Source organism: Trichoderma gamsii, assembly GCF_001481775.2.
Source record: "Trichoderma gamsii strain T6085 chromosome Unknown Scaffold_22.2, whole genome shotgun sequence".
NCBI classification, from domain to species: Eukaryota; Fungi; Ascomycota; class Sordariomycetes; order Hypocreales; family Hypocreaceae; genus Trichoderma; species Trichoderma gamsii.
Genome location: NW_020171359.1, coordinates 282,621 through 309,306, shown reverse-complemented (window position 1 = coordinate 309,306; position 26,686 = coordinate 282,621). Strand labels below are relative to the sequence as shown.

The 26,686-nt window shown below is 51.2% G+C and overlaps 12 protein-coding genes across 12 annotated transcripts; 5 read left to right on the top strand and 7 right to left on the bottom strand.

Moving 5' to 3' along the window:
- Positions 1 to 676: 676 nt before the first annotated feature.
- On the bottom strand, positions 677 to 1,687 carry TGAM01_v206528 (hypothetical protein; the record flags this gene model as incomplete). The annotated part of the gene is made up of 3 exons (XM_018801705.1): positions 677 to 1,120; positions 1,173 to 1,457; positions 1,511 to 1,687. The coding sequence occupies 3 exons, from the start codon at positions 1,685 to 1,687 to the stop codon at positions 677 to 679; spliced, it is 906 nt and encodes a 301-aa protein (XP_018665020.1).
- A 1,036-nt stretch (positions 1,688 to 2,723) lies between these two features.
- Positions 2,724 to 3,947, bottom strand: TGAM01_v206527 (hypothetical protein; the record flags this gene model as incomplete). Its single annotated transcript, XM_018801706.1, has 1 exon — positions 2,724 to 3,947. The coding sequence occupies one exon, from the start codon at positions 3,945 to 3,947 to the stop codon at positions 2,724 to 2,726; it is 1,224 nt and encodes a 407-aa protein (XP_018665021.1).
- A 1,630-nt stretch (positions 3,948 to 5,577) lies between these two features.
- Positions 5,578 to 7,694, top strand: TGAM01_v206526 (C6 zinc finger domain-containing protein; the record flags this gene model as incomplete). Its single annotated transcript, XM_024549885.1, has 3 exons — positions 5,578 to 6,627; positions 6,691 to 6,995; positions 7,055 to 7,694. The coding sequence occupies 3 exons, from the start codon at positions 5,578 to 5,580 to the stop codon at positions 7,692 to 7,694; spliced, it is 1,995 nt and encodes a 664-aa protein (XP_024405359.1).
- A 366-nt stretch (positions 7,695 to 8,060) lies between these two features.
- Positions 8,061 to 8,520, bottom strand: TGAM01_v206525 (hypothetical protein; the record flags this gene model as incomplete). The annotated part of the gene is made up of 2 exons (XM_024549884.1): positions 8,061 to 8,392; positions 8,448 to 8,520. The coding sequence occupies 2 exons, from the start codon at positions 8,518 to 8,520 to the stop codon at positions 8,061 to 8,063; spliced, it is 405 nt and encodes a 134-aa protein (XP_024405358.1).
- Positions 8,521 to 9,561: 1,041 nt separating this feature from the next.
- On the top strand, positions 9,562 to 10,161 carry TGAM01_v206524 (hypothetical protein; the record flags this gene model as incomplete). Its single annotated transcript, XM_018801709.1, has 2 exons — positions 9,562 to 9,583; positions 9,638 to 10,161. 2 exons carry the CDS (start codon positions 9,562 to 9,564, stop codon positions 10,159 to 10,161), a joined length of 546 nt encoding a protein of 181 aa, XP_018665024.1.
- Positions 10,162 to 10,477: 316 nt separating this feature from the next.
- On the bottom strand, positions 10,478 to 11,326 carry TGAM01_v206523 (translation initiation factor IF-3; the record flags this gene model as incomplete). The annotated part of the gene is made up of 1 exon (XM_018801710.1): positions 10,478 to 11,326. The coding sequence occupies one exon, from the start codon at positions 11,324 to 11,326 to the stop codon at positions 10,478 to 10,480; it is 849 nt and encodes a 282-aa protein (XP_018665025.1).
- A 472-nt stretch (positions 11,327 to 11,798) lies between these two features.
- Positions 11,799 to 12,353, top strand: TGAM01_v206522 (hypothetical protein; the record flags this gene model as incomplete). Its single annotated transcript, XM_018801711.1, has 2 exons — positions 11,799 to 12,125; positions 12,180 to 12,353. 2 exons carry the CDS (start codon positions 11,799 to 11,801, stop codon positions 12,351 to 12,353), a joined length of 501 nt encoding a protein of 166 aa, XP_018665026.1.
- An 851-nt stretch (positions 12,354 to 13,204) lies between these two features.
- Positions 13,205 to 15,330, bottom strand: TGAM01_v206521 (vacuolar protein 8; the record flags this gene model as incomplete). Its single annotated transcript, XM_018801712.2, has 6 exons — positions 13,205 to 14,289; positions 14,404 to 14,649; positions 14,713 to 14,826; positions 14,916 to 15,036; positions 15,150 to 15,235; positions 15,300 to 15,330. 6 exons carry the CDS (start codon positions 15,328 to 15,330, stop codon positions 13,205 to 13,207), a joined length of 1,683 nt encoding a protein of 560 aa, XP_018665027.1.
- Positions 15,331 to 17,442: 2,112 nt separating this feature from the next.
- TGAM01_v206520 (hypothetical protein) lies at positions 17,443 to 17,670 on the bottom strand (the record flags this gene model as incomplete). The annotated part of the gene is made up of 1 exon (XM_024549883.1): positions 17,443 to 17,670. One exon carries the CDS (start codon positions 17,668 to 17,670, stop codon positions 17,443 to 17,445), a length of 228 nt encoding a protein of 75 aa, XP_024405357.1.
- A 1,150-nt stretch (positions 17,671 to 18,820) lies between these two features.
- On the top strand, positions 18,821 to 20,841 carry TGAM01_v206519 (hypothetical protein; the record flags this gene model as incomplete). The annotated part of the gene is made up of 3 exons (XM_024549882.1): positions 18,821 to 19,447; positions 19,719 to 20,121; positions 20,183 to 20,841. 3 exons carry the CDS (start codon positions 18,821 to 18,823, stop codon positions 20,839 to 20,841), a joined length of 1,689 nt encoding a protein of 562 aa, XP_024405356.1.
- A 945-nt stretch (positions 20,842 to 21,786) lies between these two features.
- On the top strand, positions 21,787 to 25,436 carry TGAM01_v206518 (hypothetical protein; the record flags this gene model as incomplete). The annotated part of the gene is made up of 5 exons (XM_018801714.1): positions 21,787 to 22,080; positions 22,135 to 22,176; positions 22,239 to 24,108; positions 24,232 to 25,375; positions 25,430 to 25,436. The coding sequence occupies 5 exons, from the start codon at positions 21,787 to 21,789 to the stop codon at positions 25,434 to 25,436; spliced, it is 3,357 nt and encodes a 1,118-aa protein (XP_018665029.1).
- Positions 25,437 to 25,743: 307 nt separating this feature from the next.
- TGAM01_v206517 (hypothetical protein) lies at positions 25,744 to 26,622 on the bottom strand (the record flags this gene model as incomplete). Its single annotated transcript, XM_018801715.1, has 1 exon — positions 25,744 to 26,622. One exon carries the CDS (start codon positions 26,620 to 26,622, stop codon positions 25,744 to 25,746), a length of 879 nt encoding a protein of 292 aa, XP_018665030.1.
- Positions 26,623 to 26,686: the final 64 nt, after the last annotated feature.

The window sequence follows — 26,686 nt, the reverse complement described above, 5'->3', positions numbered from 1 at the left end:
TTGATGCTGCTTTTGCGTTGCTCTTGGGCAGCCAAAAGCTTAAAGGCGATATAATTGGGGATCGATCTGCTTTCCAAGCCGGCCCCGCGCCCCCATCCGAGGTATTTATCGATGTCGTCCCAATGATGACAACCACGAGAAACACGCTTCAGTTATACCAAAATAACCAAAAATAAAGAGAAAAGGAAAAAGAAAAAGCCACCAGAATAGGAGACGCGGGAGACTGCCGTTTATTGAAACTCATTTCCTGCTGCTCTATACGCTTTGTCTCACTCTGAGCGCCGTGATTGGCTGGGGGCGCTTCAATCCCTGTCCGCAGGTCACACATTTCCAGTTCGGATGCTACCTATACGTAACTTAAAGGAATGACAACCTGGTGCATCTATATCTAGGGCGCTGCAAATTCCAAGGAAATAGTAGCATGTATGTATCAGTTGCCAATGACTGACGTATGCATATTTGCACGTAATTAGATCTGAATCATGTGCATGCGGTGTACTCTGCGATTAGTGTCCTCTCAGGACAAGAAACATACATGTATCATGGCACATACTCTTCTTACGTAGGTAGTATACCGCTTAGATATTGTGGGAGTGTTTGTATTCATTTTTCTTGACACTTGGCGCATAGATTTATGACTATCTGCATGTAAAATTCACTAATGACTCGCCAGCTACTAATACGCAAGCTCTCCAGTATGCTGTACCAACAGCTTCTTCCCCTTGATAATCTCCGCCGAACGCTGCGCAAGCTCCTCAACAGACCAATTGGCGCTGACATATCGTCCATTCAAGAAAGCAGCTTCCTTGGTCGTCAGCCAAAGCGCGCAGCCAGCAGCCAATGCCGGCGTATCTCTAGAAAACCGGGCCAGCCAATCGGGGGTTATGTTCGTCATGATGGTTCCCGGATGAATACTGACGGCTCGCACATTGGGATTCTCCATGGCAATGAACTGAGAGAGCTGCGTCAGGGCAAGTTTCGATAGGCAGTAACTGGTCTTTCCTGGCATGACGATGAAGCCCATTGCAGAGGAGACGTTGATAACGGTGGCTTCGTTAGAGGTACCAATAAGGTTGAGGAATTCATGGACCATGAGGAGAGAACCCTTCAAGTTGATCTCCTACAAAGACGTTAGCATCATAAAACCAATATGCAGTCTCTTTTATCCTTACAAAAGGCTCCCAAACGGCGGCTGCCGAGACAGAGCGTAGCGGCTGGCCATCGTCACTGGCGCCCGCATTGTTCACCAGCACATCAGCAGTTCCAAAAGTAGCTCGAATCTGCTCAAACACCGCCTGGACAGATGTCTCACTTCGAACATCGCACGCAAGAGGCAGGAATTGAGTTTTGGGAAATTCTTTTCCCAATTCCTCAGCGGCTTCTTGCAGCTGACTGAGGCTACGAGCAACCAGCACAATTCCTTTGGCTCCAGCGATGGCAAAGGAACGGGCAAATCCCTGAAACACAAGATGAGTATGTCTTTCTGATAGTCGTGATGTGGCTAATATACCTTTCTTCCTATGCCCTTGCTTGCGCCTGTGATGATTACAACTTTTCCCTTCTGTGATAAGGCGGGATTTGATGGATCGATGGCGGGATATACGTCTCGGTAGACTTGTTTGGTGAAAGCTTGAGATGTGACGACGTAGTCATCTGGAAGACCGTGAAGAGGATCTGTGACAGTCATGTTGTCGATTTCAGGCGATTTTATCTGGATGATTTTTCTTTCTCCTTCTTTTTTTTTTTCCTTTGTTCAAAGTACGCTTGGATCCTTCATTATCATTCACGTCAAGGATGCCCAGGGCCTTATATACATGCGCCGTTCACCGGATCTATAGGTCACTTGTATCTCTTATACATAACCAACTGTAACTGATGACAAATTCAATATTTTTCTACTTTTTCTATGGGGTTTTCCCATTGTAAGTGAAATAGCATCATGCCCACAAGGCCATGGCGGACATTCCCGTGGCTTTTCGCCAGCGGCAGATTCTCCGCGGAGTATTGCGGCCAGATCAATCCCTCGAATTTACCGCAAAACCCCGAAAAAATCCACTTCTTGATCCGCTTCGGCTATCTCGACAACCTCTTATTGGACCTCCCGACTTATACCACAATAATACCTACATAATTATCATTGTCATATCGAAACGGCGCACCTATGATTTTAAGGGGATTATCCAAAAACGGAAAATGGCCTTGAATCGATCCATACGAATGCTGCCAAAGAAAAGGGGCTGCACCACAGGTCATGTAAGACAACGAATAGAGCCAGGTGAATGTGAATGCCCCAGACGCTTTTTACTTTTCCTGGTCACGCTCAGGGTATGAGTTACTATTTGAAATCATATTTAGCCTATAAAGGCGATTGTTCTTCTTTGTAAGTCGGTTTTGGTGCACGCGGGGTTAGCTCTAGCAGCTATTCTCGTTGACTATAGCCAAACTAGCATATTCTACTCTTCCTCCCGCGCGGCTATGATGAAAGACGGGGAAATATTACTTTTTCATATTTGGAGTTACTGATCTCTCGGTCCTATATTTCCTACACACGCCTTATGTAGCAGTGAAGATGCAAGGTGTATGTGAGAATCGAATCCATTGGCTTGACTCTAGTCTTTCTTGCTCTACCTTGTTTCTAGACACGCTCTATATTCTTGAGTTCTAATCTCTACCCACTATGAAGACCAACCATCATAGGCAATCAACAAGAACATCCAAACAGCTCATACCAGCACCGCAACTTGGTTAAGCACAGGGTCGGCCGCCTCGAATGCCTCCTTTGCGTTTGCCTTGGGAGGATAGATGACGCAGCCATTGATCCAGGTCTTGATTTCCTTTGCCGGTCCAGCCGACTTTATGATATTTCGATCCCATCCATTGCACACGACGGCTCCCCAGCCACCAAGATCGAGACACGTTCCATACGAGGGCTGGTGATACGGCTGGTTGGGCAGTTTGAGAAGGTCAGCAGCAACATTGTAACCGCACGAGCGGCCAAGAGGCATTGCATGCTGGCACGACATCAGCGTAAAGTTGCCCTCGTCGTCTGTCTGGGCGCAAGCCGCATCACCAGTGGCAAACACATCGGGACTTGACGGAACACGAAGGTCACGGTCGACAATCAACCGTCCTCGATCGTCCGTCTCGCCAGGAATCTGCTTCGTCAACGGTGTGGCCTCCACGCCAGCAGTCCAAACAACGGTGAGGGCGTCGATACGTTCTCCGGAAGAGGTGACAACACCGTTGGCATCAATCGAGCCAACAGCAGTGCCAAGCCTAGTTTCAACTTGGAGATCGCCGAGGGCCTGAGTGATGACCGGACGAGGACCCTCTCCCAGGTCAGGTCCAATTACATCTGCCTTTTCAATAACAACAACCCTTACTGTCTCCAGCATGCCGAAAACAGACCGTAAGCGCCGAGGCAGCTCCGTGGCAAGCTCGATACCAGTGAATCCGCCACCGCACACAACAACAGTATTGCGTTCTGGAGTCGAGGGCAGAGAAGCCAAGCGTTTGAGGTGAGCCTCCAAGTCTGCCGCATCGGCGATGTTATCAATAGTAAACGCGTGCTCCCTCAAACCAGAGACGTTTGGCTTCACCAGTCGACTGCCAGCAGCCAGAACCAGTCTATCGTATGAAAGATTCGAGCGTTCACCTGTAGGACTGACCACTTCTACTTGCTTATCCTTGGTCCGGATCACATCGACGACTCCTCGAGTGAAACGGACGCCCGTAGCGTGCAAAAGTTCTTCTAGCGGCGCGTACATGCTAGCAGCGTTGGCCTCGTAAAGACGTGGCTTGACGACGAGCTTAGGCTCAGGGGCAACCATGATAACCTCGATGCCATTGCTAACGCGGTCCTTGTTTTGTCCGATGAGTCCTCTGGCGGATAAGGCGCTGAAAAGGCCGGAGAAACCAGAGCCAACGATGACAATCTTTTGAGCCATTTTTAAGTGTATAAGAACGAGTGCGCTGTTGAGCAGATGAAAACGAATGAGCTGAGAAGCTATATTCAGATTGATGAGTTGATGTTGTTGATTTTACTGCTCAAGGTCGTTGTCGAAAAAGAGCTCTAGCCAGCCCTTTTTAAAGGAAGAAATCTTGTCCCACTGCAAATCAGCCTGAAATATGAAAGAAACATGATTTCAAAGACATCCCGAAACATTTCGATAAACGGACAATTGCGCGATTGAAATCGCTTTGCCGTTTCGGCGCCTGTAGTCCCCCAAGCTAAACGGATACCCGAGCGGGTTGCTATAGTTGCCAAACTATGGGCCCGAAGCCCGGTATCAGTGTAGAAAAGGACCCATAGTGCATGGTTGCCTTCGAGAGAGGCTTCAAGAACAGAAAATGTTCAGTGCTTGTTCTTGCGGAAGGATGTGATTATATGCCCTATACGGATGTCTTGGTGTTTCTCACTGGAAATGCTATTGATAAGACTAATAAGAGTTAAGGTTCCTCGGGCCGTCCAGTATTACATAAGGGCGATCTAGCAAACTTTGCAGCGTCGGGAATCGGTTCCCGAGCACCCTGAATCGCTCTTCGTGCAACAGGAGTGCCGACGTTAATAAGCCGGCTGAGGCGGTTATCGCTTGATCAACGACGGTGGCAGACAGGCGAAAATATGGACTACAGGGATCAAAGTGAAGGGCGTTGCCGTAAGTTGTTAAAGGCAGCTACGAACTTATTATTAAGCGGAGTGTCACCATACGATGTCATTAAGTAGAAGGGTAAATATGAATAGGGTGAAGTAAACGGCTAGTACTACTAGTCTCTTATGACTCTCTGGATTTTTTCCAGTAGCTTTCTAGGTTGTGGGCATATTGTTAGATGCGGCAAGTCTTCTCAACTCACTCGGTCGACTCGCATCCTGTTCGGGTCGGCCAACAATACTATAGAGCCAGATATCCTCCAACATGCAGTTGTAGCTATGAATGGAACATATTACTCTCGGCGCTGATAAAAAATCTGAGGAAATCTTATAGCTTTACATCCCGTTTCACCCGATCTGTGACTCAGTGTAGGACATCAGCTGCGCACAGTATGCGTCTTTATCACCTCAACTCCACGCCGACAGCCACTGCGCTGAAAACATTGCAGCGAAAGCTTCCGATTCCGCTTTCCATCAACCAGTTTCCAATTCCAGCACGAAATCTTCTCTATACATTCCGTCCGCCTCGAAGTTTCTCGCCTTTTGAAACATTAGTCCTGATTGTGCATCTCCGGCAGAGAGAAAAAGAAAAAAAGGTTGATATAAGCTTGAATCACTCGCGGGTAGCCGGCGGCGGCGGATACCCGGATCGGATACCCGGCCGTCTCAAAGCGGTATACAACGTGCTGGACCCCGAGTCCGCAAAGTCGCTAACCACCCTCTTCATATCCGCATTGTACCTCTGACAGCTCCAGGACTGGCAAACACATTGCCTTTCTCTCTGCTAAGTGGGTGTCTGCCCGCATTATCGTGGATATCCGCCCGTTTTTGATTGCCAGCCCCTCGATCCAGTTGTGTTGAACGGCATCAAATTGCCGCCAGCAAATCACATCACGCTCCACCACCAACTCAGCCTGTCGGTGATCATGCCACGAGACAAGGAGATAGATCCAGATGCAGAGGCCTCACAGCGGTCGTCAGGCAAGACTGGCTCCCCCAAAGGAGGCTCCGGATCCCGCGTATCGCTGGCCTGCCTGCCCTGCCGGAGCCGCCATGTGCGCTGCGATGCAAAGAAGCCGCGGTGCAATCGCTGCGTTGAAGAGAACAAGGAGTGCAGCTACACCAAGTCGAGACGAGGAGGCCTTGACAGAGCAGCGCTGGCAGCTCGCCGCAGTCAAATTGCCGCAGCCAAGAACGGCGGCCATCTCTCTCCAGTCGGTAGCGTTGACGGGACTAGCAGCACGCCTGATGTTTTGACAAGTAGGGATGATTCACAGGCTTCGTTGGATGTACTTGGGGATAGCTTGATGAGGAATCAGCCATTGGATCCCAGCCTTTTCACTCCTCCAGATGATTCATGGTCGACATCCAGCGTCGTCCTTCCCACCTCAGACCTGCAATCCATTGACATCACCAAAGACGCCTTCATCAACGCCTATTACAACTGTTTCCACCGCTATCACCCCTGTGTGCTTCCCCGGAGATTCTTCGAGCAGTACTTACGGGATCCGACCCGGCAAGATGAGCTGAAGCCGCTGGTATACTTGATGCGCTTCGTCGGCAGCATCTATCTAAGCTCCCAAAAACTTTCACTGCGCCCAAAGTGCTCTCAATTGGAAGAATTGGTATCCTCGACGCTTGCCCACACGCCGACGACGTCGATGAACTTCTTCATGGTCCAGTGCCATCTCATTTACTCCATCTGCTTGTACTGGCGCGGAAATGTCCCCAAATCACGTATACACATGGGCATAGCTCGACAACTCGCGCTCGACCTGGGCATGCACCACCGCGAATTCGCAGTAGACCACGGCAACGGCGACTCTGTCCTGGAAGAATCATTGCGGCGGACCTGGTGGCAAGTTTACATCGTCGACGCATTTTATTCTGCCATCAGGCGCACCGCCGACTTTCCATTGTATCACATCGAAGCAACCACAGACTTGCCCTGTGAAGAAGAGGATTACGAGCGTGGGGTAAGGACAAGGAATCATCGTCGTACTTACACATAAATCCAACTGCTAACTATTGCACCTCAGACTATTCCCCGCCCAAGGACATGGCAAGAATTCGACTCTCGGGAATTTCTTTCGGAAGACACAGTCTTTTCGTCCTTTTCCTATCTCATCGGAGGCGTCCGCGGTATGGCTGATGCCATGTTCAGAGCTCTCTCACTGGAAAAGAACTCGCTTGATGCTGGTGACTCTTCACCTAGAGTGTTGGAATCCGTTGATTCCATCATCGAAGGGTGGCTTCTCCTTTTGCCAGAGTCAAAAAGAGACATTTTCTCGGCAGACGGCCAGATTGATGAGCTGTTATTCCAAGCCATGATGGCTCTCCATGCGTTAGTATATGCTGCCTGTCTATTCACAGCCTTTTGCTAACATGATGCTACCATCTAAGAACAACCGTAGGACTCCACAGACCATTCTCAAACTGCGCATTCGATCCCCTAGAATGCATCTCAAGCTGCTCCGCGCCCTCAGCAACAGGATCTCACTCCGATCCCAGCAATGAGCTCAAAAGCATCCACACCATCAAGTGCATCCGCGCAGCCGAGGCGCAAATCGGCCTCCTCGCCTTACCCACGAAGCCATGCAGCCACACGCCATTCGTCGTCTGCATGCTCACCACAGGAACGCTCTCTCTTCTCGCCGCCTGTCGATACACTCTCCGTGGCCAGAAACTCGCCGTAGCCCGAGACCAGATCCGCATGAGCATCGGATGTCACAAGGCAATGGCCAATGTGTGGCCCCAGGCCGGGAGCAACCTGCACGAAGTTCAAGCCATTGCCTGCGAAGTCTTGGGGCTGCCTATGGGAAATAACAACAATAATACTAAGCCAGTCAAACCATCATTTCATCAGACATCTTCAAGCCCAGAAACACCGTCGATTCCAGAGCCGAGTCTTCAAGATGTATCTTGCGGAAGTGATACCCTCAACTTGATGGCAATGGACAATCTGCAGGCATACTGGAATATGGCGGCCATACAGCCAGATACATCTTTTTCATGGTGGACGGGGGCAGATGAAAATGTATAAGTAGTGGGTATAAGACATTAAGGTGCTTTTTCGCGGGGGGGGCGTTGGACGAGGTGACAAACACTCGACTCTATCATACCATGGCGCAGGGCAATACTGTACACAAGCATGTGTGGGAATACGGACAAGAGGATGATAATATGTGTAAGATCAGTTATAGACATGATACAAAGCGATAATCTAGGTCTTTCGGCTAAGTCAGCACGCTGCCTTCCTCACCTCACTCACACACTCACACACTCACAATAGACAGTTTGCAGACATGTTGAAAAGTAGCTTCTACACAACAAGACATATATTTTAAGACGGAAAAAAGAGGACGACGCATAGACGATATATTAACAACAAATACATAGAATCATTCCTCTAGAGGCGTTCATAAATCCTGACAGCAGTAACATTCTCCACAGTCATGGTAGCCGTAAGCTGCTTCTCTCCAAACTCGCAAACAGTAGTGACAACCTGCTTGCCATCCACCGGTGTCTGCACCTGAGTCCATTTGTTGCCGTCCTCGGTTATGATGTTTATGACTTTCGCATCAACGAAGTTGGTACCATCAAATTCCTGACCCATCTGAAACTTGAATCCTGAATTCTTCAATGCTGTTTTTGCCGCCATGTGCCATTCATCTCCGTCCTTGTTGATGGTAATTACTGGCGAGATGGACTGTAGCAATACGCGTTTAATCATCCCAAGACCTGCTATGGGGTAAGTACAAGTCCAGTACAGGCATGATATTCCTGAAAACTTTACCTATTGCTGAGAGGAACTCGTCATAGTTTTCGCTCTTTGAAAGTTTATAGTTCCCACTGAAAACATCAGACATTTTCATATGGATATAATGTAATGTAATTTCTTGGTAAATATAAATTAACAAACTTGGGACGAAGATGAGTGAAAAAGCAGGTTTGCTTCCAGGTACGGCTGCATCTGGCTATTTATAGAGGAACAGTTGGCCCAGGAGATAGTCTGACGATGATTGAATCTGAGCAATGCCTTGTGTACCAGCTGTCGAAGATCAGAGACACGTAATACACCAGACCCTGTTTGCCTGCACTGTCGTGGCCAAACTAGCCTGAAGCCGCATACTGCAGCACCACCTCGGTGCAGTCGCCCTGCCTTAAATACGTGGCAGTATGTAGTCACGTTGAGTTTAGAGTAGGATATTTGCGTCAGTAGCATATGGGTTTGGACGAATAAGACGCCCAACTCCCCAGAAGACGCTGTCCATTTGGTAGCGCAAAGCTTATCCCATCTGCAGGGACAGGTTTGGCTCAGACAGGCTGACAATTGCCCTTGAAACGCTGTCTAAGTAACATACTGACATGTAACTCATATGAGCTGAAGCAGTGCCGCTACTATCCTGTACTTGACTATAACATTAAGTTCAACCAAAGTTGGCCGAGAGACACCATCTATCAAGCACTTTTATATGCTACCTAGAGGTCTGAGTTCGCCCTTGAGAGAACGACGCCATCTTGGCTCACCATCGCTTGCTTTATAGTGGAACGACGCGATACAGCCTGATTCAGAGGTACAGCTCTACACAACAATAAAAGTACTACGTATTAGGTACTACTCTTTAAGAAGAAGCAGTAATATCGTACCTTGGCCCGAAAGAGTCCATTGAATCTCCGTCAACAGAATGCTGGAACTCATGAAGTCGAGGCACTTTAAAAAGTACGTACCTCGAGGCATGTCACTCTCAAAAGCCCCACTTGCCGCCTCCCGTCTAGCGGGGCCTTATCCGTTATCGATTGCCCGCCAGCATGGGAAATTTCAATCGCAAAGTAAAAAAAGTTACACCACCAAATCTCCAAATCGTCAAAACAACCACCTATTCCTCCCTGTATTTCTATTCACCGTCATGGCCAAGACTCAGAAAACAGGTAATTCAATCCAACAGCTATGCCATAACAGAAAAAAAGCTAACACCACTCCAGCCCCCTCAAGGCGCTCCCGCGCCGCCCGCCGCGCAACATCCCCTTCCATCAACACCGACAAGTCTCTCAAAAACGCCTCCCTCCCAGACTCATCTTCCAGCGCCGCCCCCCGACCGTCCGTCCTCGCCGCCCGCCACAACGCCGGAGTCACCAAGAAAGTCCGCCGCGGCCGCGCCGTCTCGGCAAAGGGCCGCCGGCGGCAGGAAAAGGGCCTCGAGATGGCCGAGGCCATCGTCGAGCGCACGAGCAAGAAGCTAGAGAAGAGCTTCAGCAGGGCGCGCGTCGTGCAGTCGCGGGCCAAGAAGTGGGACGACATCAACAAAGATGCGCAGAAGAGCAAGGAGAATGCCTTTGCGGTGCTGATGCAGGAGGGGGATGAGGAGGACAAGGAGGAGAGGGAGTGGGAGACGGACGAGGAGATGGATGGCGAGAATGCTGTCAAGGCTGCTGATGCTGCTGCTGCTGCTGTTCAGCCAACGGTGGCTGCACCAATGCTGGATGACGACGATGACGAGATTCTATGATGGGTTTACGACTGGCGACAAAATCATGGCGACTAATGAATGGACTTTTTTCTTCTTTTCTTCGTGGGACTTGGGCGTTGCAGGCATCTTAAAATGGAAAGACTGGCATGATCATATTTGGAAGATGAATATACAGCTCATCTAGAAAGCTGTTTTTATGTGTTAAGAATTCCGCCTGAGATATATCAAAGCTCAAGGCTATATAGGCTCTATACTTGTACACACTCATACATATACATATATATGCTTCTATTATACAGGATACCCCAAAATATACACCAATCTCTCCCTCTACATCCTACAATCCTCCGTTCAATCAAGTCTTCTTCACCCCCTCCAAATACAACCTCACCGTCCCCCCCACCGTCCCCTCCATCTTCTTCGTCTCCCTCGCCCCCTGGCCCTCAATCTCCTCTCTCACCTTCTTCAACACCTCTCTCGCCTCCTCCGCCTCCACCGCCCTCCCGCCCTTCTTCTTCCCAATCATCAACTCCACCTTCATCCCCTTGGCCAAAAACCCGCTCATCTGCCGCAACTTGGTACTCAGATCGTGTCCGCCAATCGCCCACGTCAGCTCCATCTCCTTCGTCTTCGGCTTCCCCGCCACAGCAACCTTCTTCTTTTCTTTAAGCTGCTTCAGCCGCTCGTACTCGTCGCGCTTGTTGACAATCTTGCACACTGCGTATTTCGCGGGGGTGTTGTTCTCCGCGTTGGCGGGCACGTACGGCGTCACCATGCGCAGCGACTCGCCCTCCTCGAGCTTGGTCAGGACGTAGCGCGTTGCGAGGGGCCCCTCGGCGCTGCCGTTGTCAATGACCATGATCTGCGGATCGGTGATTTCGTGGTCCCACGGCGGACGGTCGCGGCCGGAGCGCTCAATGTCCTTTTGCGTCGTGAAGCGCCGGTCATAGCCACGGTCTTTGTCGTCTGTGATTCCGGAAGAAGCGCTGGTCGGGCCTCTGTTTCCGCCTCGGTAGGGCTTCGAAGCACCGGCGTAGAATCTCAATTGACGCTGGACGGGCCAGAATGGCAAGGACGAGGATGTGGAAGAGGGCGAGGAGGATATCGCGGACACGTGCGGTAGCAAGCTCTGGCGGGGAGCTCTGCAGGATATTCTGGAGGCGACGAATCTCGCAGAGTCGCAGATGCAGCGAGACGCAGCCATTGTCGACGAGGCGTGCCAATTGAGTAGGAACCGCAGGACAAAAGAAAATCTCCAACTCAAAAGCTATAACTGGCGTACCAGCGATAGAGGGGAAGAAGATAGTGGCCCGTCCGTGTCTGCAAGTAGGTAGACAATAGAAGAGAGCCGGAAAAAATAGCGTCATAGCTTACTGGACCCCTGGAGCACTAAAAGCTGGACAGGCCAATAAGAGACGCTCACTGTGAAAGGGTCCAGCGAGCACCTAAACCGCTCTCGTGCTTGTGAATAGCCTCGTATCATCTCAACCTCAGTCTTGCATGCTCGCTTACAACATCTCCGCCTCATCTCATCTCAACTCATCTCAACTCATATCATACAATCATCTTCTCAGCTCTTCTCTCAAATCTTGACTCCTCCCCTCACAAACAATGCCCCCTCCATATCCTCTCTCACCACCATAAACACCATAAACACCATAAACACCATCACCATCATGATCTCCCACCTCATCGGCCACCCCCTCCGCTTCGCCATCTCCACCCTCAAAATCACCTGCCTCGCCCACCTCACCCTCTCCCACCTCCTCCAAGTCTCCCCCGCCCAGGGCCCCTCCATGCTGCCCACCTTTGCCGTCGACGGCGACTGGATCGCCGCCGACATGACCGCCCGCCTCGGCCGCCGCATTAAAGTCGGCGACCTCGTCCTCTACAAGATCCCCATCTTTGCCAGCCAGCACGGCGTCAAGCGAGTCATTGGCCTGCCGGGCGACTACGTCTCGCTGGGCACGCCGGGGGAGAGGGGCGAGGACCAGATGATTCAGGTATGAATGGATAATCCTACTACAACTATGTAGACAGAGACTCATCATTTCCAGGTTCCCGAGGGCCATTGCTGGATCGTGGGAGATAACCTTCCAGCCTCCCGAGACTCACGACAGTTCGGTCCTCTGCCACTGGCTTTAATCCAGGGAAAGATTATCGGCAAAATCTTGCCCTGGAAAGACCGCCAATGGGCCAGCGATGGCCTCCTCAAAATAGACTCAAAATAGACTCATAACACACAACATTCAGCTACTACAATTCTCATTCATCAAAGATATCCAACAACTAGCCACGTTAGATTCCTACCAAAACATACACACATAAGGAGGGGGCACGGCATGGTTGTACCAAGTAACGCATAGCATCATTAAAAAAGTCCAGTCACCAGCATCTAGATAGACAAACGGGGCAAAACAGGCGAGCATTCGGGTGTCAAACATGTAAAAATATCCTTTGTCTAAGTACATCTGCTTTGCTCAAACCCAAACATCTCTCAAGTCCACCCTCATCATTGTGTTTGTTGTCTCTACTTTCATTCCAACGTGCATGCTGAACCAGTCGCAGTTCTTGGCTGCGTAATATGTTTTGTACAAAAGGAAAAAAGAACTGAAAAAAATGAAAAAGAGAAAAGAGAAAAAGCCAAGCATCCGTCATCTTGGGAGCATGGCGCTTTGTCTTGCATGCTCCTAAGAATCACTCTTTCCTCTTTTGGATGAGGTAAACGACGTCGTGGTCGTCTTCGTTAAATCGGACTCTTTTTTTTGAAATAGCACACGCCCTCGGGGAATTCTTCGCTAAGTGGGGAGGTGAAAGTACCAAAACGAAAAAAAAAAATCAAATCAAAAAAAAAAGCCGCGGAAGCAAAACGGGAGGAGAATTTCGAAGCTCGGATGTAAAGGCAAAGAGCCTCATGGCTTAGTCTGGATCAAAAAGCTTGAGACGCCCAAAACACCATCGCCCTCGCCATGCCACGCTGATCCTCCTCGCAATCTAGTTTACTGGATTTAAAGCAACATTTATAAAAGTCAAATACCGTCGTTCTTCGGGGGTCGGGAAAAGCAAAATGAGGTGAATTCATTTAGCCTTCGATATGTGCCTTTGATTGGCTGCTCTGCCCAAGAAGCTCGAGGCATCGCTGCGCCAGGTTGATGACTTCTCCTTCGTCCTCCTCTTCCGCCTCGGGGTCCGCTTCGACTTGGCGGTTGGCAATGCCTCGAATGTTTTCGATAATGTCGTCGGCCTTTCCAATTTGGCCAATCAGCGTCTTGTCTTCAGACTCAAACAGCTGCAGCAGTGTCCAGACAGCAATGTGCTGGAAAGTGGCGTCGCCAGACTGCAGGAATCGGCACAGGTATCCGTGAACGCCACCGTTGGGCTCGTTCCAGTTCTGGACGAAGATGGAGTAGTCGCCAACTTTGGAAGAGAGGTTACCCAGAGCAGCAGCGCTGTTACCCTGTACTTCGATGCTCTCCGAGTGAGTAAGAGGGATCAAGACGTCGCATACTCCGAGGTTCAACAGGTGAGACTTGAGGTCGTCGCTCAGGGCAAGGACGGCAATGGCGGCCGTCATCTCCGACTGGACGGTAACGGGAACGTCCAACACCAGTTGCTTGCACTTTTGCACAGCTCCGGCTTCCAACACCAGCGCCTTGTTGCGATCCGAGCTGGCAGCCAGGTTTCGTAGCGTTGAGATGGCGTGGCACTGGATCTCTTCGTTGTCGGTGGAGCCCAGAAGATCAACCAGGGGCTTTAGGAAGTTGGCCTCGATGATGGGAGACTCGTTCATGGGGTGGATGGAGATGTTGCGGATGCAGGCGACGGCGGAGAGGATGAGAGGGAGATATGATGACTGGAGGAGGCGCAGCAGTGGGTGCAGTCCGTTGGCTCGTACAATATCCAGTTGGTACTTTTCGTCGGATGCCAAGTTGCGAAGAGCCAAAGCGGCCTGGCATTGGACCTTGGGCGACGACGAGTCCATGAGGTTTACGAGGGACTGGACGAGTTTTGCCTCTGAAGAAGCCAGTTTCCGCCTGTTGTTGGAATCAACAGCGATGTTACTAAGAGCGGTCGTACAATAGTATTGGACGTCGACATCTGGAGAAGACAGAAGCTGGACAAGGACGGGGATGGCGCCGGCGTTGACAAGCTGTTGCCGGTTCTCGTCTGATATCAAGGTAGACTGGGTTAGCTGGAGTCCATATCCTCGGCGCACCAACGGAAAAAAAAAAATCAAGGCACAAGGAATCTCTTTGAATGGAAATTCTAAATAGTACGCACCAGAGTGTGTCATGTTCAGAAGAGCGCCGGTGGCATTCCTCTGAACTCGCATATCCTTGGACTTGGCCAGTCTGGTCAAGGGACCCAAAGCCCCTGACCGGGCAATCTTGGCCTTGTTCTCTTCGTGTGTAGCCAGGTTTGTGATGCATCCCACGGCGTTGCACTGGACTTCGACATTTGGCGACAGCATCTGTCGGATAAGAGGAGTCAAGCCGCCAAGCTGGACAATAAGAACTTTGTTTTCGGCTGTATGCGCGACACGCGGCGGTTAGAATTCTGTCCAACATGTATGCAGAAGAGCTCTCTTACTGTTGACGGCGAGGTTGCCAAGCGCTGCGCTGGCCGCTCTCTGCACCTCGATGTCGGGGCTCTGTAGCAGAAACAAGATGGGCTCGAGAGTATCGCGGTCGACTTCGCGGACATCTGTGTGGTTTGGAGTTAGCACCTGCGTCACCGCCCTTGCGTGGCAGCTCCGGAAACCGCTGCGAAAGCTGTCCGGCGACACGGCATACCTCGTTCTGTGATTTCGGCAAAGGTCAAGCTGGCGCTGCGTTGTAGATCAATGTTTTCGGAAAAGACGAGCGTGCTCAGGGCTCGGAGCGGTTCGCCAGAGAAAAAGTCGGTCTCGCCGCGCTGCAATTCGGGGGTGGACAGGGTCAGCTTCAAAACACAACAAAGACGGAGGAACAACGGCCAGCAGCATCGGCCAGCAGCATCATCGTCGTCAAAGCCTGGGATAGACGCACGTTTTCGAGATACTGGAGCAGATCGGCGACCGCCTCTCGCTCGCTGTCGGCGAGAGCGGGCTCGTAGAGGCCATCGCGAGCTCGCCCTGGAATCAAGGAATCCGCCGTTAGCAAAAGTCGGCGAGCAGCAGGGCCGGCGCCTAGACTCACCTCCGCAGCACGTCGAGTGGCAAATACCCATGGCGGCAGCGGCTGGGCTTCTGGTCGACTGTAGAGCGGGCGGGTGCAGAGGATGGCGGGAAGAGAGAAGAGCGAAGAATGAAAATGGGCGGAAATTGATCAGATGTTTTGGAAGGTTCTTTGTTGATGCCGCTGCTGTGCTTATTAGGCGGTGGTGATGGAGCTGCTACCGCTAGCGTCACCTCTAAATGGGCAGCGCTACGGCACCTAATAACGGAGCACAAGTACCTCTGCGGCGAGTGGATGCGCTGGGGTACTTTGCGGCGAGTGCAGCACCAGGATGGGCCACGGCAACGGGAGCGTGACGAAAGGGCGGGTCCTCGGAGCAGCTGCTTTTCTGCTTGGGCTGGCTGGGCCACTGAACTAGAGCCTGGCGGGTATTAGGGCCTGTGCAGCAGCAGCAGTGAGTCGATGAATGGACTGGAGGTCAATAGGCCCAGTACTTAATTGCCCGTGTATAAACGGTCCGGTTCAATTGGAAGAGGCGCGTGCCGAGCAGCTGATGTTCGCAGCACAGCAAAAGGACAGTAAAGCAGGAGTAGGAGGGGCAGCGAAATGGCAAGCAGAATCGAGAAGGGAAGCGATGCGGTGACGATGCAGCGACGATGCCCTTTAAGATCCGATCCAGGGAAGAAAGAACTGAGAAGAAGAAAAAGGCAAGGGCTGGAAAGGGACTGCTGCTGCATAACGACTTGTTAGGCGCTTTTGGGTTGCAGGGGGCGACTGGAAATCGTCAGAAAAAAAGAGACCCTGGCCTGTGATGAAGAGAGCAGGATGTACTGTTTACTTTACGTCTCTACACAATTCACACGCAGTTATCAAGTACACACGACTGCGCATCCCCCCAATGCATCTTCATCCCCCATGCCTCCTGCTTGGGCGCCTTTGGGGATAGTACGGAGTGCTGGCAGCACTAAGGCACTAGCCAAGGGCTCAGAGAGGCGGGCTCTGGCGATAATGGCTGGCCCACCGTGCGGTAAGAGGACGCGCCTGACTTCGTACATATGGACGGGGGACATTTACGTTTATAATGCCTGGATGGAGGATACCGAGATGGGGTCAGACCAGCAGCAGAGGTTGGATCTGCCGTCCAACAGGCTGAGCGTGGGATACTGTCGATAACGTCGCATCAGGTCTCCAGATTGGGGGGCTCTGGACGAGTCATCAGGCATCCATCGGTTGGTTGGTTGGTGATGGTCTGTTAGTGACTATTGGTGAGCGGCATGATGTCGATGAAACAAACCATGCAGCCTATTGTTGTACAAGATATGCTGCATATGCACGACAGCGAATGCCCTCTCCTCTTTACTCCAGTGCTCTAAAGTATACTCTTCCCTCAGCATCTTGACTCGTTGTTCCTGTCCATTGGTCCATCCATTGGTCAATCCAGTGGCCCATGGGCACTTGGCTCTGCTAAAATCTCTGCTCTGCGGCATGAACAAGTGCTCGGGATCCTACGTGTTCACGCCATGCCGTACAAAGGAGAGTTTCTATGCACAGCAAGGGTCTCTGCCCGGTGCCGTCTCATTCGCAGCGCTTGGGGCCTGATGAGCAGCTAGCCAGCAGAGCACCGCATCAGTTGGAGGGGGAGGCTCCGCAAACCACGTATGTAGTCTGCTGCATGTAATGGCACAATTAGATACCGGTACGGAGTACAGTATGCATGTACAAGTCCGTTTGCGAAAATCGAATGTAGCGTAACCAGCTGGGCTGGGGCCTGCGAGTCCAGCTGTCATGGAGCCCATTGGTGCCGTTGGTTTTTTGTGATAAAGGCGGCTACGACGATAATGGCGGATGGGGCGAGGCAAGGTGATTGATTGTCTAGGCCAGTCATTGCCATTTGTCAGAATTTTTCTCTTCCTTTCCCGGCACGACACGCGTACATATATGCGTATATGCAGACAGGCTCACCGATAGTCTCGCCGTTGAAGTGCATACATGTGCTCATATGTCGGTTAAAAAAGATGGTCGCAAGCCAAAAAGGCGGAGATGCGCCATCGCTAGATGAGAGTGGACTTGGCTCTCGAACCTTGGCTGCACACCTTGACGGGACCATGTGATTGAGGTTTTGGATGTAGGTACGTGGACGCCCTGGTTGGTCCTCTATTTCTATTCACGACTCGACAATGTAGCCACGCAATACGAAGTCGTGGATGCTAGAAACAACGAGACTGCTGAATGCGTCGACCAAGCTATTTTTAGGCGGATGTTGTGTATACCTTAGGTACCTACAGTAGGTACTATAGGTAGGTACTTGGACTTGAATCCATCCACATCTGGCTACCCTAGAGACCCTCGGGGACCCTCCAAAAACTGCGATAAGCCCCAAATATGACTTCATGCGACATAATCGATGGTTGCGGTACCCCAAAGAAACTAAAGCATCACATTCTGCATCATGTATGCACATACGTGTAACCCTGCTATCTTATCGCTGCGGGAGTGGGATGGTAAGTTTGCTCTGCAGCAGATCAGTCAGCATGTAGCTGCACGGGAGCTCAATTTGGGTCCTGCAGGAATACGAGTATTTACGATCAGAAGTAAACGGAGACACTCAGCAAGAAAAGAGAAAAGAAGAAGAAGAAGAAATTAGAAAACAAAAGAGGAAAGAGAAAGTATCAAGGGTCTGGGGTCCACGATGAATCCGCGGTGACGTCAGCAGACCGAGAAGGGTTCAATGATGACTCTTCACGGGCGTAAGACTGTCGGATATCAATTGCGTATAAGTGATAGAAACATGAGTCGACGACGATGTCGTGGCTTTCTTAGCATCAATTAGGGCACTCAATCCCACTATAATCGGGCAGAATATGAGGGCAACGCCATCCAATGCTGAGACGTTTGGCTCTGCTTGTAGGACGCTGTTGTTGCAATGATGGGGATAGGAGTCCATCTACTGCCATTAACAAACCTTGGCTTGACCAATGGCCGTGAACCTACCAACAAGAAGACTTGAAGCAGTAAAGTAAAATATAAAAACATGTAAAACACAAAACCAAATAACGGCATCTTCCGCTTTCCCAATGCAAACAAGGCAATTCAATTGGCACGAAACAAAATACCGCGCCCAAGACCACGCCACTTCGTTGTCTCAGATTAAACAGCTCGCTCCTACTGTATTTAGCGCTGTGGCCGATTTTATTTGCGCGGAATGAAATAGCCGCAGCCGCCGCCTCACAATGTAGGTCCATGTACGGGTAATCAAAAAAGTTATAGAGATCTACCAGAGGGCTGCCCGTTTCGTCCAGCTTCGCATCTAACATGACAATTAAATGTTCCGTGGCCCAAAAAAAAAACACCAAAACACCAAGAGGCATAAGCCTTACTGCATGTAAATCTATATCGCCGCTGGTTTATGCTCGCCTCGCCTCATGCAGCTTGCTGACGAACTGTAGCAGGCAAGAAAAAGAGAACCCGCTGACATCACCCCCAACCCAATCAGGCCGGTTCTGGTTTCTGGGGCGCCTCTCCAGGGCCTGTGAGACGCTGGAATGGAGGGAAATGCAGAGGCCGTTAGCGCTCAGCTGCAGCAGCCAGTAGCAACAATCCCCGCACCGGCTGCTGCTGATAGCGATAGTGGGAGAGTCAGTGGCAGAGCTCCAGCAGCTGAACCTGCGTCGTCTAGACCAGGCAACGACAGCGACAACAACAACAGCAGCAACAGCCGACTTGCTGCGGCGTCGACAACTCCAACAACATCAGCGTCAGCATCACCAGCACCACCACCACTGTTTACGTCAGCTTCAGCAACCGCGCCAGCCACAACCAACGCTGCCGCCTCCAGAGCCGAACCCGGACCGGAGCCTGAATCTGGATCGACACCTGCATCTGGCCTCGGATCACCATCGCCTGGATCTGCATCCCGCAACCGACCCGACACCGGCTGCGACGAGGCTGAAGCCGCATCTTCATCTGCATCTGCATCTTCGTCGGCGAGTCCTCCCACGCTCGGCAGGCAGCAGCGCCCGACCAGCATCGCCCTGCCGCCGCCCTTTGTGGCCCCGTCGTCGTATCTGCGCTTCCACGCCAACTCCCACTCTGGCGGCATCATGGCCGATGCGCCAGACCCCAAACCGCAATCGCTGAGCCCTCTGGACAAGGAGCAGCGACAAGGCCTGGTGCGTGAATCTGCTGCTGTTTCTACTGCTAGAAGTGCATTTCTATCCTCTTTCTTCAGCACCAGCACCGGCACCAGCAGCTGCATCTGCCATCAACAGCGGCAGCCTGCTTGCCGGCAATGCTGTGCTTCGTGATCGTGCCGGGTCTTTTTCCCCCGCGCCCAAATCCATCCAATCCGTCCCTCCAGCCCACCATTCATACCCAAATCTCCAATTGCTTTGTTTAACAACTTCCAATCACCCGCTAACCTGGCATCTTGCCTTCCTGCAGAATTCCATCCGAGACTTCCTCCGCAAGCGCACCAGCTACGATGTGCTGCCGCTGTCCTTCCGCCTCATTGTGCTCGACACCGACCTGCTCATCAAGAAGAGCCTCAATATCTTGATCCAAAACTGTAAGCCGCTGCAGAAATTTCCGCATCATATCTTCTGGCCAGCTTTGATGCCCCGCGCCCTCCCCCGCGCTAGGCTGGGCTCCGGCATTGGGCTGGCCGTTGGGTGTCACGATGCTGACTCTCCTCTAGCCATTGTGTCTGCCCCTCTATGGGACTCGCACGCCTCGCGGTTCGCCGGCATCCTGACCGCGACCGACTACATCAATGTGATTCAGTACCATTGCCAGTTCCCCGATGAAATGAACAAGCTGGACCAATTCCGCCTGAGCAGCTTACGAGGTGAATATTTACTCTACTGGCTATACTATCACGGCACTCAAGAGGCTGACTATGACGTTAGACATTGAAAAAGCAATTGGGGCCACCCCCATTGAATCTGTTTCTGTCCATCCTTCGAAACCGCTCTACGAGGCCCTTCGACGCATGCTCAAGACCCGCGCGCGACGAATCCCCCTGGTCGACGTCGACGACGAGACTGGCAGAGAAACCGTCATCTCGGTCATTACGCAGTATCGAATCCTCAAGTTCATCGCCGTCAACAACGAGCATAACACCATTCTACTCAAGAAGACGGTCCGCGAACTCCACCTAGGCACGTACACAGACCTCGCCGTTGCGCGCATGGCGAGCACAGTGCTCGACGTCATTGACCTCATGGTCAACAGGAACATCAGCTGCGTACCCATCGTCGACTCCGAAAACAGAGTCCTCAACGCCTTTGAGGCCGTCGACGTCATTCCTTGCATCAAAGGGGGCGCTTACGACGACCTGAACGGGACTGTGGGCGAGGCGCTGTGCAAACGGCCGGAAGATAACCCGGGCATCTTCACCTGCAGCGAAGACGATAGGCTGGATTCTATCTTTGACACCATTCGCAAGAGCCGCGTGCATAGGCTAATCGTCGTAGACGACGAAAACAAGCTCAAGGGCGTTATCTCACTTTCCGATATCCTCAAGTACGTACTGCTACACGACGAGGAAGACTTCGCAAAGTCATAGCGCCTCTTTTCTATCTATGGTGCAAAGAGGCTTTATACTGGAGAACTGGGCTGGGTATACGGAGGTTTAATGGATGCATCTGGTGTGGCGTACTGGTTGTTTGATGACGAGGAGAGGCATGCCAGGAGAGCTGCTAAGATTCTGCTACATATATTTCACTCCCCTTTTAATTGTTTATCTACTGATAGAATGCTGCAAGGTAAGTTTCTTTTTGGTTACTCTGGGTCACTGCTTCACTATCCGCCGCAAGTGGCCGGCGACTTTTTGGCTAGAAATTGAGTTGAACTTATAACTTTGAGCTTTGTAGAATGAGAAGGTCTTTCGAGTCGAGATACCTTAATCCTATACCTCCTGTGCTGCACTTTCTTCTGCTCTCACTTTGCTTCGAGAGAGGCTTGAGTACTCTAACCTCTGTCTCTTATCATAGATTTCTCGTGTTGCTTTGCTTCGTGCCTGCAAAGTGAATTCAGCCTTCACGTGCGATGGATCCAGTATCAGCGCCATCGAGACATCTTTGGAAGCTGATATATGCTTAAGCAGCCCTACTGCAGTGGCGGAGCAGGAGTCTTCCCTAAGCGATTGCAACGTTTATTGCATGAAAATCCGGAAGGACATGCTGTGGCTGTTAGGACACAAAATGCTGTTTTCGAATCTTGGGACAAAACAAAACTTGAACCTTCCTTCCGCACCCTTGGATGCGCGAATTAAAATCTGAGGAACCTGCGAGCCCCTGTTGTCAAGCCCTGGATCATGAATGGATTCTTCTACCTGCGATTTCACAGCCCATGGAATATGTATTTTCTAGTCTGATAAGGCTGTTTTGACTGAAGCATCAAATTATCCTACCCAGTTTGGCTGCGTTTAGACAATCATTCTCAGACTATCTATCACTCACCAGTGGTTACCTTATCAGGGGTTTCGTCGTGACTCTCTCCGTCTGTCGTCATGGATCCCCAATTTCCACCATCGGCATCTCAGCCTCTATGCCGCTCCTACTCATCGCAGCGAGAGATGATGCGCCGAGCCTCCCTTCGCCAGGCTCTTCAGCAGCCGGCGCCTATCAGCGAAGCACGCGCGATACCTCTCGACCCAGAGGCTCAAGCGTTGCTTGGCATAAACCCCTGGCCCAGTGGCCGCACCTGGACACCGGCCACTGAAACGCCAGACTTCTTGAATGAAAACAACCAAGACGAAGCTCAGGCGGCGTTTGGGGAAGAATACAGCAATCTAGCAGAAGGGGTATGGAAACATGAATAAAAAGGATTAACCTGAATTGTGGCTGACAGTTATTAGAATGGATTACCATTACTTGTCGTTGGCGACACTGTCCTTATTGTAAGTCATACCTAGGCCGACTTATTACTTGGACAACCTTTCTGATGTTTTCGGTATTGCAGCATCTGGAAATCCCAGAACCTCAGCAGCCTGGGTTGCTCCATCGAATCTTTTCAGGATCAAGTAGGCCGGATACAGCATCACGAGGTTTGAACAGGCGGAGCATCGCAGACTTGGCGTATGACCGTCGTTACAAGCCCGATGTATACACGCCGATTGATCTTGCATCATTGGAACTACTGACTAGCAAAAGCCTGCTGCGTCTGCATCCAGATTACGCTCCATTTCCCTTGGCCATACCAATGTGCTTGCGTGCCTGTGCACAAGCCATTGCTGAGAAGGCCAATACCCGGGGCATCTTTCGAGTTTCTGGCTCTGAAAGGGTCGTCGAAGAATTCTCGCGGTACTACGATCCTCATTCAACTCACCAAGCGACTGTGCTTGGGACAGTCCGCGCAAATACCTTGCCGGCCCACATTACGCACACAATCCACGATGTGGCTTCTACGTTCAAGCGCTTCCTATCCCGCCTGCCGGGAGGCGTCTTGGCATCTCCAACGCTGTTTAATGCCTTTGTCGCAATCCATGAGAAGCTGGATGGGCCGTCTGAGCTTCCGAGTGCATACCGCACCTGGCTTCGTGCACGACTCGTAGCACTCGCTATTGATTCCATCAAGTCAAAGTCTATCCGCCATGTGATTTGCGCCGTCTTTGGCTTGCTAAACATGATTGGACGAATTACTGAATTGTCGCCAGAAGAGAGTGTTGATGGCCGACCTCTTCATCCAGACCAGCAGTTCTTGGATTATAAAGGTCTTGGAGTTTGTATTGGCCCGCTGCTAACCAATGATCCTCCGTTGAAACCGGTCCAACCAACCTCCGGACGGCTTCCCTTGTCATGGTCTTCAAAGCTGCTTCGTCGGCGAACGCAGATGGCAATCGACGACGACAAAGCTAGAGATGCCGAAGCTAGAGAGGCAATTGTGAAGCGTGCCATGGTTGCAGCTGCTGTTGCTGAGATGCTTATTACTCATTGGCGAGACGTGGTTCATCAATTAAAGGACTTGAACAGACAGGCTCGGCATGGTGCGGCGACCCTACATCTCGAGTATAGCGAGATGCCTCCACTGAGTTCAGATCCAGACATAGGAAATCCTCTTGTGGACTCGGATGTTTCTCCTGAGGTAGATTCTGTTGACAGTCAGGAGACTCTGTTCCTTGCAACACCGGCCGCGGGCAATGGTCAGCGAGCTGCCAGGGGTGGCCTGAAGACTACGTCGCTTTCCCGCCAATTGACTCGCTCAGGCGCCATTCGACGACAATCGGGTAGAACCTCTCGGACGAGTTCACGCAGCTTTACAGAGACTACTGAGCCACCGGCTGGAGATGCCTCCGATGGCTTGACTCAGAGTGTGTCTATGGATGCTATCCCTGCGCGGGGATCTTCTCGGTACACCGTTCATTTTGGGGTCTCTGAAATGCCACCGGCGGATGAAACTGAGTCGACAAAAATAGGGAGCAATCAAAGACCACTTGCGGATAAGTCCCTGATAATCGTACGTGAGAGGCTTGTTGAAGAGCCCGATCGCGAGATTATTAGACCTCCTTTGCCAGCCAGGTTGCGCGGAAAAGGGAAGGCGATTAAGGATTCGCTTCTGACTCACGCCTCGGAGATGTTTGACTGTGGCATACAGCAACCCAGAAACTCTTTTGATGGATCGTCAACTTTGCCGTTGCAGCGTCACGCTACTATCACCCGTCCATACAGTCCTTTTCCACCGCGTTTTCCAAATGGTGAAACAGCCGCTGACGACGATCTGTCAATTACTGACATGCAGCCTCGGTATCTGATAGATTTCGCCAGAAACAGAGTTCCCATTGTCTTTGAACAAGAGAACAATGAGGCTGGAGCATCGAAGTCAACCTCTAGGGGTAATTCCAGCAAATAGCATTTCAGGGGTAAAACTCCTACAAAGAGGAGATCTGTCCGGGCTTTGGCAGCAATGTTTGAGGGCCAATACGATTCTTCTTCATTGACTGGAAAGACTTGGACAGGTACGGCGCCCACGGATGGTGCCGCCTACGTGGAAAGGCATGAGCACGTTGAGCCAGCGTCCTTTTTTTTACAGAACAGGCCTCAAAAGACTTTACGTCCGGATAAGGTTTTGCAAAGCCACTCCGATATCAAGGATGAGGTAGAAGCAAAGTACGGCTCATATCCAACTACGTGGACAATAGCTCTTCAGACGGAGGATGCGGAGCACTTATCTGGCAGCAACAGCAGCAAACAGGGAGGTACATTCATAGACGTGTCTGAGAAAGGCACGCAAACTAATATGATGGAGGATGAATCAACATCACTGTCGGTATCAGCGCCTACGCAAGATGGCTACATGGACCACTCAGCCGTCACGGAGAGCGAACTGGTTTCACGTCCAGACGGCTCTAGTACCAAGGCAGAGAATGGCTCTATGACGGGGGATGAGAAGGAGTCCGCAAGGATGATACTGCTCGAGGCGGAAATACAACAGTTGAAAGAGTCCGACATACCCGCTTTGCATCAACAGCTGCGAGACGCAAGCGGGAACTTGAATAAGTGGAAAGAAAGAGCCCTGGCTGCAGAGAGAAGGGCAAGGTTGTTTCAAAAATTTACGACGCGGGTCAGACATCTGTATGGCTCTCTCTTAACTGAATCCTCTCGTCAAAGCGGAGACGACGAGTTGGCAGTCAAAGAAGAGAGCGACGCACAAGGATCCTATCTAATTCATGGCGTTCGGTTTGAGAGGGCCCTAGAGGCTATTGAGAGAGGAACTCAGGCCACCGGGGACCACGAGAGCACAGATTTGGGAGATGGAGATGCCATTGCGGTGAAGATATTTCAGAGTCTGTATCCCCGGATGCATGCAAGAAACGGGTCCCCTGGTGGTTCGCCATCTGGTGGTTCCATGGCGACAGCCACTGGCGATGCGCTGTTATTACAACAGAGTATGGATGGCGTGGCGAGTCCCAGAGACGACGAGGAAACGCTGAAGCTTCGACTCGGGATGGTGGAGCTGTGGATGGTTGTGCAGGAGTTGCTGCAGATGGAGGAGGAGGAGGCGTCTTCAACATCGTCGTCTTCGTCTTCATCTTCGTCATTGGCGTTTCAACAGTCGAGCGATTTGACACAGAATGAGCGTTCTTCAACAGATGCTTTTTTGTAAGTGAGTTGCTTGATTGACTGCTTGACTGCTTGACTGCTTGACTGCTTCAGTCTTTGACTGATTGCGTAGTTGATTACTTGTTTGTTTTGGCCGACTGCTTGCTTGCTTGATTGATATTTTGGTTAATGGATGCATGGAGCGATTGAGTCTTCTGATTCAACTCAGGTGACATTGGGATTCCAATAAAGTTTATTATGCAACTGGTTGTTTAGGATACTCGTTATGTATTTCATTATCTTTTTTTAAACATCATCTCAACATTGCTTTTCCAACGCTTCATGACCAATTAATCTTAATCTATTCTATTCAGATACCGTGAATACCTCCATCGAAATTGCCCTCGCGGCGCGGATGCTCTTTTGTATTACCAAGGAGCACCAGGCCGTCGCGCAATCCTCCATCTCCCAGCTTGGTCCAGATTCATATTGACTTGCATCCTCCCAATGCCATCCACAACGGCGTTGAGCGCCTGAGTATCAACATCCTCTGAGTTCCGAGCATGTCTGCTGCCACTACCGCTTCCACCACTGACTCTGTTTTGGGGCCTTGGTATGGGACTCATCGGTGGAGAAAGGACTCGAGAATCGCCCTGACGGAGCGTAGGCTGAGAGTCGACAGAGAAGGGCGATTCAGGTCGTTCGAGCTGGGAAGTTGGTGGTGAGGGGAGAGAATAGCTTGCGGCTTGAGTGGAGTAGGTGGACATGTTTGCGAATGGGGGCGAGGAAGAAGAAGACGAGAGAAAGCTGGAGTGGGGTTGAGCAGAGGGGAGGACGGAGAAGGGTTGGATTTGAAGCTCTTCTCGAGGTTCGAATGGTGAGTTATAAATGTTGGTGAATGGTGAGGTAGCATGAGCGAGACGGAACATGTCTTCTTCTTCGGAGGATGGGAGGTCGGGTTCGAAGTCGTGGAAAGATCCCGGCATGAGTTGGTAGGTGGTTGAAGGCATTGAAGAAAAAGATTGCTGAGAAGACTGATACTGATGTTGTTCAAACGAGGGAGAAGGAGGAGCAGGAGGATCGTAAGGGATGAGATCCAGCGACTGCTGCTGGCGCTGATGCTGCCAGTCTCGCTGGTTGGACGAAGACGCAGAAGAGGAAGAAGAATCAGGATTGCGATTTGAAGAAGTGCGAACAGGAGACGGAGACGCAGTGCGATGCAGGCGACCAATAGACAAACGACGATGCGGTGCAGGCGAAGACGAAGACGACGGGTTTTTTAAAGCTGGTGGTGATGGCCAGACCATGGCGATGTGCGGTTGGTGCTGGGGCTCGTGGTTGCGGAGCGGCGAGACGCCGTGGCCTGGCTGA